Source organism: Chamaea fasciata, unplaced genomic scaffold (genome assembly GCF_029207755.1).
Source record: "Chamaea fasciata isolate MVZ Bird 193981 ecotype frontalis unplaced genomic scaffold, bChaFas1.0.hap1 SCAF_5, whole genome shotgun sequence".
Classification (NCBI taxonomy): domain Eukaryota; kingdom Metazoa; phylum Chordata; class Aves; order Passeriformes; family Sylviidae; genus Chamaea; species Chamaea fasciata.
The window spans coordinates 50,899,053-50,913,390 of record NW_027094090.1 but is presented as its reverse complement, the minus strand read 5'-3'; the positions used below and the strand labels follow the sequence as shown (position 1 = coordinate 50,913,390).

The following is a 14,338-nucleotide window of genomic DNA, read 5'->3' as shown; positions in this document are numbered from 1 at the left end:
CTTTAAGAAGCAAAATTAATTTACAACACTAATAATACTCTAGCTCCCAGCTCCCTTAAAAAAAACCCCAAAAGGCCTAATACAAGCCCCCAGAAAATTACCAAAGCCCAATTTTCAGGCTTGGCACAATTCAGACATTTTGATTTGTGTATGCAATCATGTGAGTCAGAACCTCACAGCTTTTTAAAGCAATCTCCCTAATATATCTGGCAGTTCTTATGGGTCTGGTAAATGTAATAAAAACAGCAGGTTGGATGTTCCAGAGTAAACTGCAGTCAAAGTGACCTCCAGACAACTTTTAAGCTGTGTGCTCCTCTGGAGGATGGATTTTAGGATCAACTGTGGGACACCCAGAAGACCAAAAGCTCTGGATTGTGAATATCAAAATGTACCCCTGCGTCACAAGTGGGAGCTCTCTCAGAGGCCCAAAGGATCAGAGTACTCCCCCTCTTCTCCCCAGTATTTCAACAACTTTGTACTAGCTAGGGATCAGGTTTTGAGAGGGAAGTAAAAAGAGAAGGTTACAGATTCTGCCCCACTATCTTTAGGATTTCTTCTTAAACTGCTGTGTTTTGTTCACAACAAAATTTATTTCTTTGCAGGGTGTCCCACTCAACCCACTACACAGGGTCTTCTGACAAAACTGGTCTTAGCCTTCATCATTCTGTCACAGTCTGCTGCCAGAGAAGAAAAAATACTGGTAAGGAAGGCCAGAGTTCAATTTAGGAAAACAGAAAAGTTTCCTTTAAGAAAAAAATGGAAGAAACAGCTGAGGATAAAATGGAATAAAATCAGATACAAAGGATAAAACATGAGTTAACTTTACATTGTGTTGCATGACCAAATAGCCAGTTCTGCTCTTCGGATGCTGACTGATGGCTTCATTGCCAACCCACTCCTGAAAAAGATGAGCCTGTGTTCTTAACTATGATTTGTAGGCCCCCAGAGGTTTTCTGAGGTCAGCTGTCCTCATTTAGCCCCAATCCCAAGCAGAGAACCCACGCCTGCACATGAGCTGTGGTACATGAGCAGCTCCGCCGGTGTCCAGAGCGGTTCTGAAGTGCAACAGCCCAAAAAGGAATTGTGCCAACTCGCACACATCAAGAGCCAAGTCCCAGGCTCCAGCAAAATGACAAACATTGTTTAAAAACATGTTTGCTGAAGGCCTTGTTGGTGAACGGGTCACTTGGCAAAACTGTGAACACAAGGCATGCTGTGCAGCTGCCTAAAAGCTCAGCTCTCTCGTGTGCCTGAGCAAAACCAGGATCCAGGAGAAATCAGTGGCTTACAAAGGATGCCCAACAGGACTTCTCTAATGATGTTGCTCCATGGCCTTGCTGCCAGCAAAAGCTGCTGGGAAATGGCTCTGATTTCTGCTACTGATGTAGAACTCTGAAGCCTGCGTAGGAGAGCTTTTCTCTACAACACTCTTTGTTCTTTACGCATCCTCTTTAAAAATGCCATGCTGAACTCCTCCATCCCTCTCAGGCACACTCTCCCACTTCCTTGACTTCTTCCTTTAGGATATGTAGACAGCAGTAGTGGTGATGCTGAAAATTTTCTCCTGGCAAGGAGACCTGGAAAGGCACAACTTTCTGGATGGAGAGATCTCCGACTGGCATAAAAGTAAATTTTTTGGATTAGAGAATCTAAAGCTTTCCTTTAGTCACATGAAAAAAGTTCTAACATTAGGATACTATTTCCATCTCCAAGCTGACACACAAGGCTGAATTCAGATGCAATCACATGGGAAAAGAGGTAGGTGAGAGCAGTACCAATAAAGGTGGATGGGCAGCAGTACCAATAAAACAATTACTTCTTCCGTTTGGTAGCTTGCAAACCCAGAAACTGTCTAGCTTGCTTATGCTCCAAGGCTGGAATCAGACAGTATTGGTTTCCCAGATTTAGAAGAGTGATTAACTGCATTTTCATCTCTGTACCAAACACTTTTCCCCGTGTTTAAATTGCTGTCATCTGAAGTTGAAGTACTGGCAGGGAAATCAAACTCATACATGTCATTATCTAGAACAAAAAGAAAATCCACCAGAATGTCACAGAATTAAAAGGAAGACTTTGTAAAGTCCTTGTTTGGGCCCATCACCTCTTTGAAATCTACCCTTCACAAGATACTTAACCAAAGCTAAATGAAGGTACCAAGAGAAAATTCCACTGATTCCAGGAACTGGGCCTTGGCTGCAAACCAGAAAGTATGTAGGCATAAATGCAAATTCAAGCAATGTTGTGAAGATTTTTTAAAGCTGTGACTCAACTGCAATCTTAGTTTGCTAACTCCCTTATGAGATTCCCTCTTTCTTCAGTATGACACCCTTGCACATTAAAGAAAAAATATTGTGAAGTTACAGGCTGTAAGTGTCCCAAAATATCACTGCTTATGGAGCACTAAAAATGCATTTCATTTTACAGATGGCAGCAAATGCAGCTTAACTGCAACCTCTTTGCTGTTACTGGCAAGAGAAAATCTTATTGTTGATGTTTTTTTAATTGCATCATTCTCAAGGTACTGCCTGCTCATTTGCTTCAAGGGCTTAACTTTTATTCTGTCATTCATCAGCTAGGAGAATCTTCAATGCAGCATCTTCACTAACACACAAATCCTTTGTGATACCCACCACTAAATAAAATAAAAATGGCTACCTTGAAAGAGTGCCCTTATGTGTATGTGTGCATTTGTGTCTATACAAATGTGTGTATGTTCATTGGGCTGCAGAGCACAGTTTTGTTGCTGGCTGCATAAAAAGCTTGTCAGTAACATTCCTTGGACAAAATGAGGTCTCTGACCATCAGAGTTCCCAGACAACAGCATACTATTAACCACAATATCTTCACAAATTTAGCCGAAAAACTGAATATTAATATTTAAACATGTGCATGTCTCTTTCTAGGTATCTTATGTGAAACTGAGAAAATTCTCCTTGGTTTTCAGCTTTTTTTAAACTTTACTGCATGAGCAGCACATGCATTAGCATACAATTGGCTATAGGGATTTTTCTGGAATGCTTCTATTTGAGGCTCTGTATTCTCTCCTGGAGGTGCTGCTGTTTAGATGACAATCTACTTGACATCATGAAGTGATTTTAAGGGGAAAAAAACCCAGACAAAAAAACCAAACCAAACCAAACAAAAAAAAAACCCCAAAACAAAAAACAAACAAAACAAAACAAAAGAAAACAACAACACCCCCCCCCCCAAAAAAAAAAAAAAAAAAAAAAACCAAAAACCAACAACAACAAAAAACCAACCTTCTGAAATCTGGTAATGTATTGTGGTTCCAATCCAGGCCACAGAAGAATTGCATGAAACCAAGAAGTAAAGATAAAAGTATGGGGCAGCTTTTACAGATAGCTCCGCAGGTGGTGACTATGTGTGTAAAATGACATGAAGACAGAAACCCCTTGCTGCTGCAGCTGAGCAAGTAGGCAGAGAGAAAGCTGACCTGCACAAAAAGATCATGCTTTACCCTTCATTCAAGGCTTGTTTTCTGCACACACACCTTGCAAGGATCAAGGCTCTGCTGAGCTGGCAGCTGCTGCCAGGCAGGTGGCCCTCGGTTGATGATGGACTACCCTGATTCATGCTGGGTTTCTCTTTCCAGTGGAAAATGAGGAAACTGATGTGTCAGGTTTTGACACCAAAACATTTTTCTTCACAGAATGATGAACACACTTGAAATGAACTGAGAAGCATCTTTGCTTTCAATGACTTACTAATTTCAAAGTAATCCACCTCATTTCTACAGTTTTATATCATACTGTGTTCTTGCCTTTCATTTAGAACCTTATGTCATTTAAACATTCTTAATTCCTTTGTGATTTACTGTGTACCTTTGTTCAACTGAAGGACTGTGAATACCCGCAGGAGCAGAAGGACTGGAGACAGTTTGCAAAGATGGAGTATTACACTGTGACCTCTCCTTGACAGTGATAAAACTGAGGTTTGAATTCTGTACTATCTGGCAGAGCTTGAGACCTGGAGACTCAAGGCATTCCCAAGGCTTGTCTGGGTTTCAGAAGCATTGCTACTTTTAATAAAAGACAAAGTATCACACCATTAGGTCATAATCTTTCCTAGAGCTTCCAGTACTGCAGGTTCTGCTTTTAAGGGGCAAGATCAGCAGGAACCATGCTGATACCACCACCGAGTTGCATCTCTTGGAAACCAGAGACTGATATTTCAGGGAGAGAGTCATGCAGGAGTACAAGGAGAAGCCATAAAACATAAGGGACACAATTTCTTGCATCCGGAAATGCCTTTGGGAAGGGTCTGGAGCACAAGTGTTAGGAGGCACTCCTCCAGCTTAGAGAGCTGAGATTGTTTAGCCTGGAGAAAAGAAGGCTCAGGGGGTACCTCATGGCTCTCTACAACTACCTGAAAGGAGGTTTTAACAAAGTAGGGGACAGCCTCTTCTCCCAAGTAACAAGTGATAGAATGGAAAGCAAACAGTCCCAGGTTGCGTCAGGGAAGGGTTAGATTGGGTATCAGGAAAGGTTTTTCACCAAAAGGGTTAACAAGCATTGAAAGAGGCTGGGAGTGGCTGAGTCACCATTACTGGACATATTTAAAAGATGTGAAGATGTGATGCTTAAGAACATGGTTTGGTGGTGGACTTGGCAGTGCTGAGTTAACAGCTGGACTCCATGACCGTAGGAGTTTTTTCCCAAGATAACTGATTCTATGATTCTAGAACTCATTTGTTCTTCAAACACTCAAAAATAGAAAAAATATTCAGTCCTGGCCTTGAGCACTGGGGATGGGGCACATACACAATCAGAGAATCAGTTAGGTTGGAAAAGATCTCGGAGATCATCGAGTCCAACCTATGACCTAATACCACCATGTTCCATCAACCCAAAAACCTCATTAACCCTGATCCAAGTACAGGCCCCTCTACAGTGGTCACAGCAGATTTCAGGGATGCTGTTCCAGATGGAGTCACACTGCACCTGTTTGGCAGAGCTTTTACTGCTTGTGGTGATGAGTGAGGGGGCAAAGACAAGGACAGTCATAGAAGGTGGGGAAAGATAAATCTGGAATGATTTGCCGAAATTTACAGGGCCTTGCTGGATGGTTACTGATAAACAGAGCACACTTCATGAGGAAACACTGAAGAGACAAAGGTGTCTAATAGCATTGCCCATCCCAATGTACAGCTCCAGACAAAGCTTTGCAGGGGAGAGAAGTTTTGTCTGTAGCACCCACTGTAACTAGAAGGGTTAACTGGATGGTCATAGGAAAAAGCAGCAGCATTTTACTGTCACACCCAATTCCCCATTTTCAGCAGCCTTATTCACAGCCTCCCCATTTTCTCCCTGAATTATCAGACATATTAATAGGAGTCTTTTCCACTCCCCACTTTGTCTGATCTTTCTAACTAGAAACATTGAACAAATACATCTGAGAAACAGCCTGGCAGCAGCAAGCGGCCTTGGTTCACTGCATGCAGGGCATGGAAAATGCTCCGCTCTCCCAGGGACAACGGGAAAGCTACAATCAGTGACTCAGCATTAGCCCAGAAACTGCTCTCCAGGGAATCCAAGACAACCCCTCCAAGCATTCCTGCCTATTTCTGTGCACAGAGGGATCAGACAGCAAAAAAACGCTCCTTGAAACAATTCCCTACCTCTCTGATAAACACACATCTCCCTTCAACTAACAATTATACAGCCCTGTCAAGCTTTGCCTCATGATCCACATCTCTGGACACATCCAGGCAGCAGCCAGTACTGAAATCTGGGGGTTTTTGTGTAACAGCTGTGCTCTGTGCAAGGCAGACATGCCTTTTCATTAAGCACAGGGTAATAGCTTGATTCCCTTAGGGACTTGCTGCTGGAAAATAGAACATCTCCTTTCATAAATAGGCAAGGTCACCATGCTTGTTTTGGATTTGATGCCGAGATAATTGAGTATGTGTTCATTACACATTGAATATTAATGCACTAAAGCACCTGCATGTAAAACTAATTTTACTAGACCTAAAGAAAGCAGCTTTATATTACATTTCAATGCCTATTCAGTTACAGAATGCAGTAAAAAAATTCTGATTTACGCCCAAGCTATTTTCTGTATTTTGCCTTCCATGCTGGATTCAGAAGTTGAAAAATTCCAAGTAACCAACTGTTGAAAACCACAAAGTTATTTTGCCTGTTCACACTGTATCACCCTTTTGTAACCCACAGATGCTCTTCTGTTTAACAGGAGTCATCTTCCAGCATATTCACAGGTACACACTGTAAACAAGACAGGGCACAAATGTGACACCTCAGTGTTTAAACCCTTGTAGATATAATGACAGAAGCCACACAAATTTCACAGAGATATATGCAAAGGGATCAAAATTCTAGGCAAGTTCTTTCAAAATATTTCTAGGTACTACCAAAATTCAGGAATCCCCAGAGGACCTTACCTGAAGAACCTAATCATTATGCAACTAATTCTAACCAATCTGATTCACTTTGAGCTTACTTCATCTTCAATACTCATTTTATCTCTTTGTTTTGAGTATTTAGCAGTTGGCAACCTGTATTGCTCTGTTCCTTTGGTTCCTGGAATACGTCCTTTCTGGATGTGCAAACAAGAAAATTCAGAGGACAATATTAGGTCAAAGCTAAATGCAAAAGAAGAAAGAGTTCCTTGCAATGCGAATGTGTCATGGGTCAGTAGAGAATATTACACAGGGTAGGATATGAAAGAAGAAATAAAGTATATTCTCCTAAACCAAGATACAAATACTATTCTGCATTAAATCAGCAGCTTGTGGGGAAAAGTAATAATTATTCACTAGAGTTTAGAAATTATAAAGGTACATGTAAACAGTACACATAAACAAGGGAAAGGATTTTATTCTGAAGTTTCCTGTGTTTACTCTAATATATCTCATCAGATTACGACCAGAAATTTCAAATGTGAATGCTGTCTGAAGATTTGGGACAAAGTTTTGCTGCAGTTTTATTCATTATATACCTCAAGGATTTCTCAAACTGGAGGATGTGAACCACAACTGTAAATGGAAGGGCAGTCTCTAGATTGAGATCAAATAGAAAAGATCAGAAAAATGTTAAGAATAATGCCCTCCTCATATGTCATTAAATTAACTTCTAGTGGAATTAAGAGTTGCATTTCTAGAAAAAAAAATCTCCAAGGGTGATCAACAGGGTGATCAACACTTGTACAAGGCAAACACCTTTCAGGAGTACAGTTTCTGTCTTAGGCAAGGATTTTTGAGTAATTTTAAAACTACCAGCATCAGAAAGACACCTTCTTTCCTTGAGAGGACCTGGATGACTTGTGAGAGCTTTTTCTCTTCACAAGGCTAACTAACTTAGCTGCCTAACTTGGAGCTCTGCCTTCTTCTTTTGCTCATTTGACATACGTTGGAGCAGGCTGCCAAAGGTTCAAGGAGAGGTAATCAGGTCCTGTTTGCTGTTGGCATGTCTAAAACTGGTGACACATCCTAGGAAGAAAAATGGGTACATCTAATACAGCTGCAGCAATAAAACAGCTACTAGGGAGCCTCACCTAGAGCTAACAACACCTCCAAGCTGTGCTGCCCAACTGAAGAGATAAGCCAGTAGTATTTATATATAAAATGCAAACAGAGTTTACAGAAGTCTTGCTAAATACCTACGTTTATCACTTCCTCAAGTGTTTTAAAACACAAAAGGCAAAAATGCACCACATTTGGGATTGTGTTCGTTGGTGATAAAAAACATTATCCACCGTGATGAAAGCTGAGGGTGGACTTGGCAATGTGAGGTTAAGGGTTGGACTCGAAGACCTTGGGGGTCTTTTCCAACCTAAATCATTCTATGACAGAGTTGCAAAAAGCAATCAATGGGATTGTTTCCTTTTATATCACTCAAAAATTTTCCTGAATATGAACACAATCTACCCTCTGTTAAAAACATACCAAAACCAAACAAACTATGTTCTTGGACATACATAAGATTTTCCTAGCTAAATGCCTCAAAACATTAAAAGGAAAAAAGCATGTTTTCTGCCACACTTACTTGTCTCAAAGTCACTTATTTTACCTCTAATTTCCACAGAAGGAGGTGGTTTCTTCCAGTCAAGTCTTGTTCAAACTTTTAGACCAAAACTCCATAAAAATATGCTGACATTTCTCAGATTAATTCCAAGTAATTCCCTGCCTGCTAGGGCCAGATCTGTCCCTTCCTCTCATTTCACATCAGCTATGTACAAATTCACACTAGCATTAGGCATGAGCTTGAACTCTGGCATTTATCATAGCTGGAGGAGTCTGAGCAAGTTCACAACCTCACCACTGGCTTAAGATGCGGAGGATCTTGAGAATCTTGAGAGCCTCAGGCCAAGTCAATGTCTCCATACAAATGTTTACATTAAATACAGCACAGGGCTTTGACATCCCTCTTGCCACTAGAGATTTCCTCACTGGGATGGCAAACTAAATAGGATCAAGACACATGGGTGGAGGTCATGCAAAAAGGGAATTAGAAAGATTATATCGTTACAGTGTAAAATGCCGTGGCACCCATCAAAAACAAACATACAGGTTTGTTCATGTACAATTCTTTTGGCTGTTTGTCTCAGACACAGCAAAGATACACAGCTGTTACAGCAGAAGTCAGCATTTTGTTCTTCATGAACTGAGTAAAACAGAGGCCCTTTCGCTTCACTCAGCTACATGGATTTTAGATTAGATTCCAGAATAAACCATATGAACTTACCTTACATTTCAACATGTTGGCCACCCTCTCTTGCATGGACTGTCCAGCCTTTGGCCTGACAAGAATATAAACTGCTTTCACTTCAGGGCTGGAGCGCAGGAGTTTTTCCACCAGTACTTTGCCCATGAAACCTGTAGCTCCTGTGATAAGTACGGTCTTTCCATTGTAATAAGCTGAGACTGAAGACATGGTGCTTTCTTGTTCTGTCCCTTCCTGCAGCAGGTACCTGAGAAGATGCAGAAATAAAGCTTTAAAGGTTTTTGGGTAACCTTTTTAGTCACCTATGTCAACTCAAATTAGTTCAGTCAATGGCAACATTAATTTTTTTTTAAGTCTTTATTGTGAAAATAAAGCACAAAAATCTGAGAAGCTTAAAAAAATCAAGCTCAGCCTTATCCTCCACATGACACCACAGCTGCACACAGAGGTCAAACACAGCTTGTGCTGTCCAAGGCTCCCAGCAGGAGATGCTCGCTGCAGTGCTGAACAGTGTTTATCTGCTACTGTGAAGCGGCAGCCATGAAGATATGCAGCTATCCCTACAAGACAAAGGAGAAAGAAATTTCCTCACAAACACTGCTGTGTTTTCCACTTCAATTCCACTGTGCCTATGGCATTCCTTGTCAGCCATCACTCATTGACATGCTTAGTCTTTTCCGGTTGCCTTGGCTTGGAATAACACCATGAAGAAAGCTCTTCTCATGGATGAGACAGTGCAATGACATTGCTCTGCACAACTGCAATACGACATGCAGGTCACCACCCTTCATGAGCTGTTATAGCCAGAAATCATCCCAGTTCACCCTAAGGAGTGTAGACGTGATAGGCTCCCTTTTGGAGATCCACTGACATAGACCAGGCTCCCACATGACGTGTCCCAGTTAAATATTTTAATTAGATGCAATGGTTTCCAGGCCTGAATGTTCCCAGCTATCCTGATTCAAACTCTTAAGTTGATTAAATGCAAACAAGGCTGGAGTGAATCCTCTTAGAAAAGCCCCTCTTCCCCTATTAGCCTAACAGAAGCAAAACAACCATCTTTGAAGTGGGGCAGACCACAGCAAGCACAATACACACACTGCAAGGAAAAGGCTCATGAAAAACACCAGGAAATGTTTTGAAAAAGCCTACTGAATTTGAAACAAAAAGAAACAAGAATAGCAAAATGCTGTCAATCACATATTCAAGAACCAAAACAATGATCTTCAAGTATCCCAGAAAAACTCTTCCTCCAGCAAAAGCTTCAGAGACACAAACTAAGGAGTCAAGCCTAACAAAATTTTACTTTTCTTTCCCAGTGCTGCCTGGGACCACAGTACTCAGCATCAAACAAATGAAAATCCCCAAATTTCTTTATCCATGACAAATCATCAGGTATAGAATCCAGTTTAGAAAGTGGGTCAAGCAGAATAACCTCTCAGGAACACTATTTTACAAAAAACCTAATAGCTGTGGGTATTCTGGCTCTGTGATTTGGTTATTAGCCTACTTTCAGATGTCATCTAGATTATAACTTAGATAAGTGCAGAAGGCTCATCTAGGCCTATTAAAAACCTGTTCTTATTAAAGAGCTGGCCACTTGGGAAGCTAAACCAACAGGTTAAAACTACTGGATAATTAACTTATTTATACCAAAATGTCACATCTACTTCTGGTTCAGAAAAACTGACTCATACTGGAAGACAGGAATTTGCAGAGCCTGAAGGCGTGTGAAAGTTTTTTAGGACCAGAAGAAGGTAGTAGTTTAGCCCGATGAAGACAAAAGACCTCAGAAATTTGGCATGACACATGCCCTGCAATGTAGAAAAATGAAGGAGAGAAGTCCTTAGTCACTAGAGGACAAACCAATCCCACTGAACAACAGTGGGAAACAAAAAGGACCACTTATAATAGGACCACTTCCAGCCCCTGGATACTTCCTTTGAATTCACATCCAGAAGACCATAACTGCACAAACAATAGAACATTTATAGACTAATTTGCACCAGGAACTTGGAGATTACCAGAGGAGTTACTCTCCTTCCCACATTTCAGGAGTAGAGAGCATTTCCAACCTCCATCACTAAGCACTGCTGCTTCGCCTCAAGAGTTGTAGACTACTGCACAAATAACCGTAAAAGGCTTCAACGTGTGGACGTCAATTTATTTTGTTGTTTCATTTGGGTCCCCTCCTTCAGTTATCTAAAAGGGGCTTCATTTGTTTTGGCCAGATGTTCAATGCCTGCTAGAACAGTAAGGTAAATAAATCACACTACTTTGAAGTGTCCCTATAATTAATCATGCAGCCATGTTTCATTAAGTATTTCTGACAAGGATGACATGCCCATATCTGACAGTTCTTCTCCATCTAGTCTGAGACAATTTTGAATGTCTGATTCCAAAAAACCCAAAAATTTAATCTCCTAAGACATTCTGGTGAAATGATGAAAATGGAAGTACCAAACACAGCTACAGAAAAAAACAAACTTTCAAGGCAATCTGCTGTTACTCTTGATTATTGACTTATCTTCCTAGGATTAAATGAAAAAGGAAGAAAAAGTCCATCCTTTCTATTTTCCAAAACAAAGCAGTCCAAGTTAGGCAGCCTAGAGTTAGTAGGGACAATTTCAGAGTTGGATCCAGTTGCTCAGGGCCTCATCCACAATAAAAAGCCACAAAGAATGAGAAGGTGTTTGCCTGTTACGGGAGCAGATTCATGTCTCTTTGCAGTACATTTATTTTTCTATTTCCTGCGTGAGCTTCAGAAGAAATTATAAAAATCTTGTACCCATCCGATGCCATGCTAATTATCAGGAAAGAAAATCTGTGAATTTGTTTAATGCACACAAACTATGTCATGTTTTGAGATCATGACACAAAAACCAGAATGCTGCAATTTGGAATGTTCAGATAGATCCCAGAATCTCTACTGTTCAAGCAAATTTAAAGAGGCTTTTATTACATTCCAGGTTCAAAGGCAGATTCCAGTTTATATTCAGGGTTGCTAAGGTCTTTTCCTTTCAAATTGGTCTTGAATTTTTCATTTTGTACAACTATCTTTGGTTTTTTATATTTTTAAGAGTGTGATTGCTTTTTCTCTGTTTTTATTGATTTTACTTGGCCTTTGTAAAGAAAGTACTGAAGAACATACGGAAATTTTTAGGAAGCAGATGATTTCTGAGGTCAAAGGGTGTGACCCAAGTAATGCCTGCTGACCTGACTCTTTGGAGGTCAACTTCAAACCAAGGAGAACTACATGCATGCCTTTTTGGCTTTTTACACTCAAATTGTTTCCTGTAGAAGGTTACACCTTGGCCTTTCATTTTAAGGAACAAATAGTCAATACTGAGCTCTGACTATTTTCCAGTCAATTAAACTAACAAGGGATTAAGTGCCTGGTAGAACTATTTGAACTATGGTCAGAAGTTGCAGTGAGGTGACCCTTAGTGAGGTAGAGAAGGATAAAGACCATTTCATAGGCTGAGGTACCTGGCTCTTCCAAATCTGACTGGAGGTGAGAAAGCCACTGAACTGTGGAGAAAAGCTCACGTAAGGGCTTCCTGAATCCCAATTCAAGTGAGAATGTACAGGCAACTCAGATGTTTTAGGCACTAATCAGAGCAGGAAAGGAATCACTGATGCCACCTGAATTACTGAGCGCAGCATCTTTGCAGCAGCACAAATCTCTCTGATGCTGACTCATCTCCAGCCAGAGCATGAAAAAACCACGGGCCAGGAATCCCACTGAGCATCTTTGCAGACACAAGTGCACAAGCTGCTCTGAGGATACTGCTGCCTCTCACAGTCTCCTCTGGATCAAACAGGACGAGCTACAGTGCTGCATTACAAACAAAGCCATGATCTTGAGCTAAAAGGGCAAGCAAAGGGAAAGGTGGGGATCCTAATCCTACCAACCTGGTACTTCCCTCCTGCAAAAGGCAACCCTCATATCCTCAGCTGAATAGCACAGGAGAACCTCCTACCGCCCAGAGCAGGTACGACTGAGCTGATAATTAACAGAACAACTACCCCACTGTCCTCATCTTTCACATATTTCAGTGATGCCAAAGCTGCAACCAGACTGCAATGGCGTAATGCAGAGAGTCAGCTGCTATCAGAGCCAGAGTGCTGGGAAGGGAAATGTGGACCTGAACCTCACTGAATGCTGCCACTGCCCACGGCAGCCCCATGGCTGCAGGGTGTCACAGGGACAGCAAAAGGGACGATGAGCAATGGAGGTGGACTGGAAGAGATGACTATTTCAGTATGGTTCGGATCACTGCCCTATGCAAACAGGCCAGCAGCCATTTCAGAAACTTATGTGTTGAGATATCTGTCTTTTCAACTCAACTGCATAGAATGAAAATTAAAAAAAAAAATTAGTTTTGTGCAAGAGCAAAGGACCATATATGCCTATAAATGTACATCTAGATTCAAAAATGGTATCCCTGCATCTCCTTGTACTTAGACTGGTTTTGATGAGCTTCTTACACAACTTTATGCAGGGAAGTAATTTCCATAAACAAGAAGGTCGGCCTGTTCAGATGAGTCTTTCAGACATCATATTAAATGTAATGAACCAGCTTCAACCAAAATTACACTGAATGACAAGCAATAGTTTTTGAAACAAAGCTACAGACAGCAGGAGTCCTTTAAGACAAAATAATTCTTGGCCACTTTCTGAAAATAAATTTTTAATCTTGGGTGAAAATATCCAATCATACGTAAGACAGTTTTCTTTAATCAGGGTTCTGGAAGAGTTGTAATTAACCTGGAACATGCAGAGAAAGAAAAATTTCTCTGTTGCTTCAGAGAACTGGTACAGCTGCGGTCAGAAAAAGCAGTATGAAGTGGTCACAGACTATTTCTGTCTCATCAATTTACTTCTTCAGTCTATTAATTATTTTATGAGTTTTAAATGGGCTGATCACTGGGGATGCCTGAACAATACATCTTCATATAATTATTTTCTCTTTTACATTTTGTCCCAGGATGTATTACAGAGACTCTCCAAAGTAGGCAAGTAATTATAATACATAAAAGCAATTATTTCTAATACGTGTTTTTTTGCATGAAAGCATTTATTGCTTGTTTAATCATCAGAAAATAATACACACCACGCATACTAGAAATAGCTGAAATAGTGACTTGTTTTACATCATACTGACTTAACTCCTGGCTCCTCAGTAACACCATCAAAAGGTCACTCAGCTCCTTTGATTTCATTTTCTGGGCCAAACTCAAGACCAGGGAAGTTCCACTGCAATGACCAATGTTTCAGTGAAGATTAATGTGAATTAGCTCAGATTTGAGCCTTTGGATTTAAAATATTTCCTGCATTTTCAGTAATAAACAGCAGGGAATCAGAGCAGAAAATGGCTGTAGTTCAACACTGCACACCATTTGTGACAACAGCGCTGCTGACATAAACAAGCAGAAAGTACCAGCAAGGAGGCACTGAAGTTATATAATGCATTTCCAAAGGTCTTTAGGCACAGAAAGATTTGTGTAGCCTATGAAGTCAGGGAGATTTTACTGATGACAGAAAATGAAACAAAGAGAATGATAAAATGGCAGTTCCATGGAAAAATTAGAAGTTCCTCACAGTTTGTTGAACTTCCAGTTATTTAACGTCA

General features: G+C 40.7%; 1 protein-coding gene across 6 annotated transcripts in view; it reads right to left on the bottom strand.

Annotated features, from left to right (window-relative positions):
- The window catches only part of FAR2 (fatty acyl-CoA reductase 2), a 122,347-nt gene that overhangs the window by 54,289 nt on the left and 53,720 nt on the right, over positions 1–14,338 (bottom strand). For all 6 annotated transcript variants that reach the window (XM_066183636.1, XM_066183642.1, XM_066183639.1 and 3 more), the window contains exon 2: positions 8,724–8,949. In XM_066183636.1, coding sequence (XP_066039733.1) covers positions 8,724–8,912 — 189 coding nt within the window. In that variant the 5' untranslated portion in view covers positions 8,913–8,949. The remainder of the gene's footprint in view (positions 1–8,723; positions 8,950–14,338) is intronic.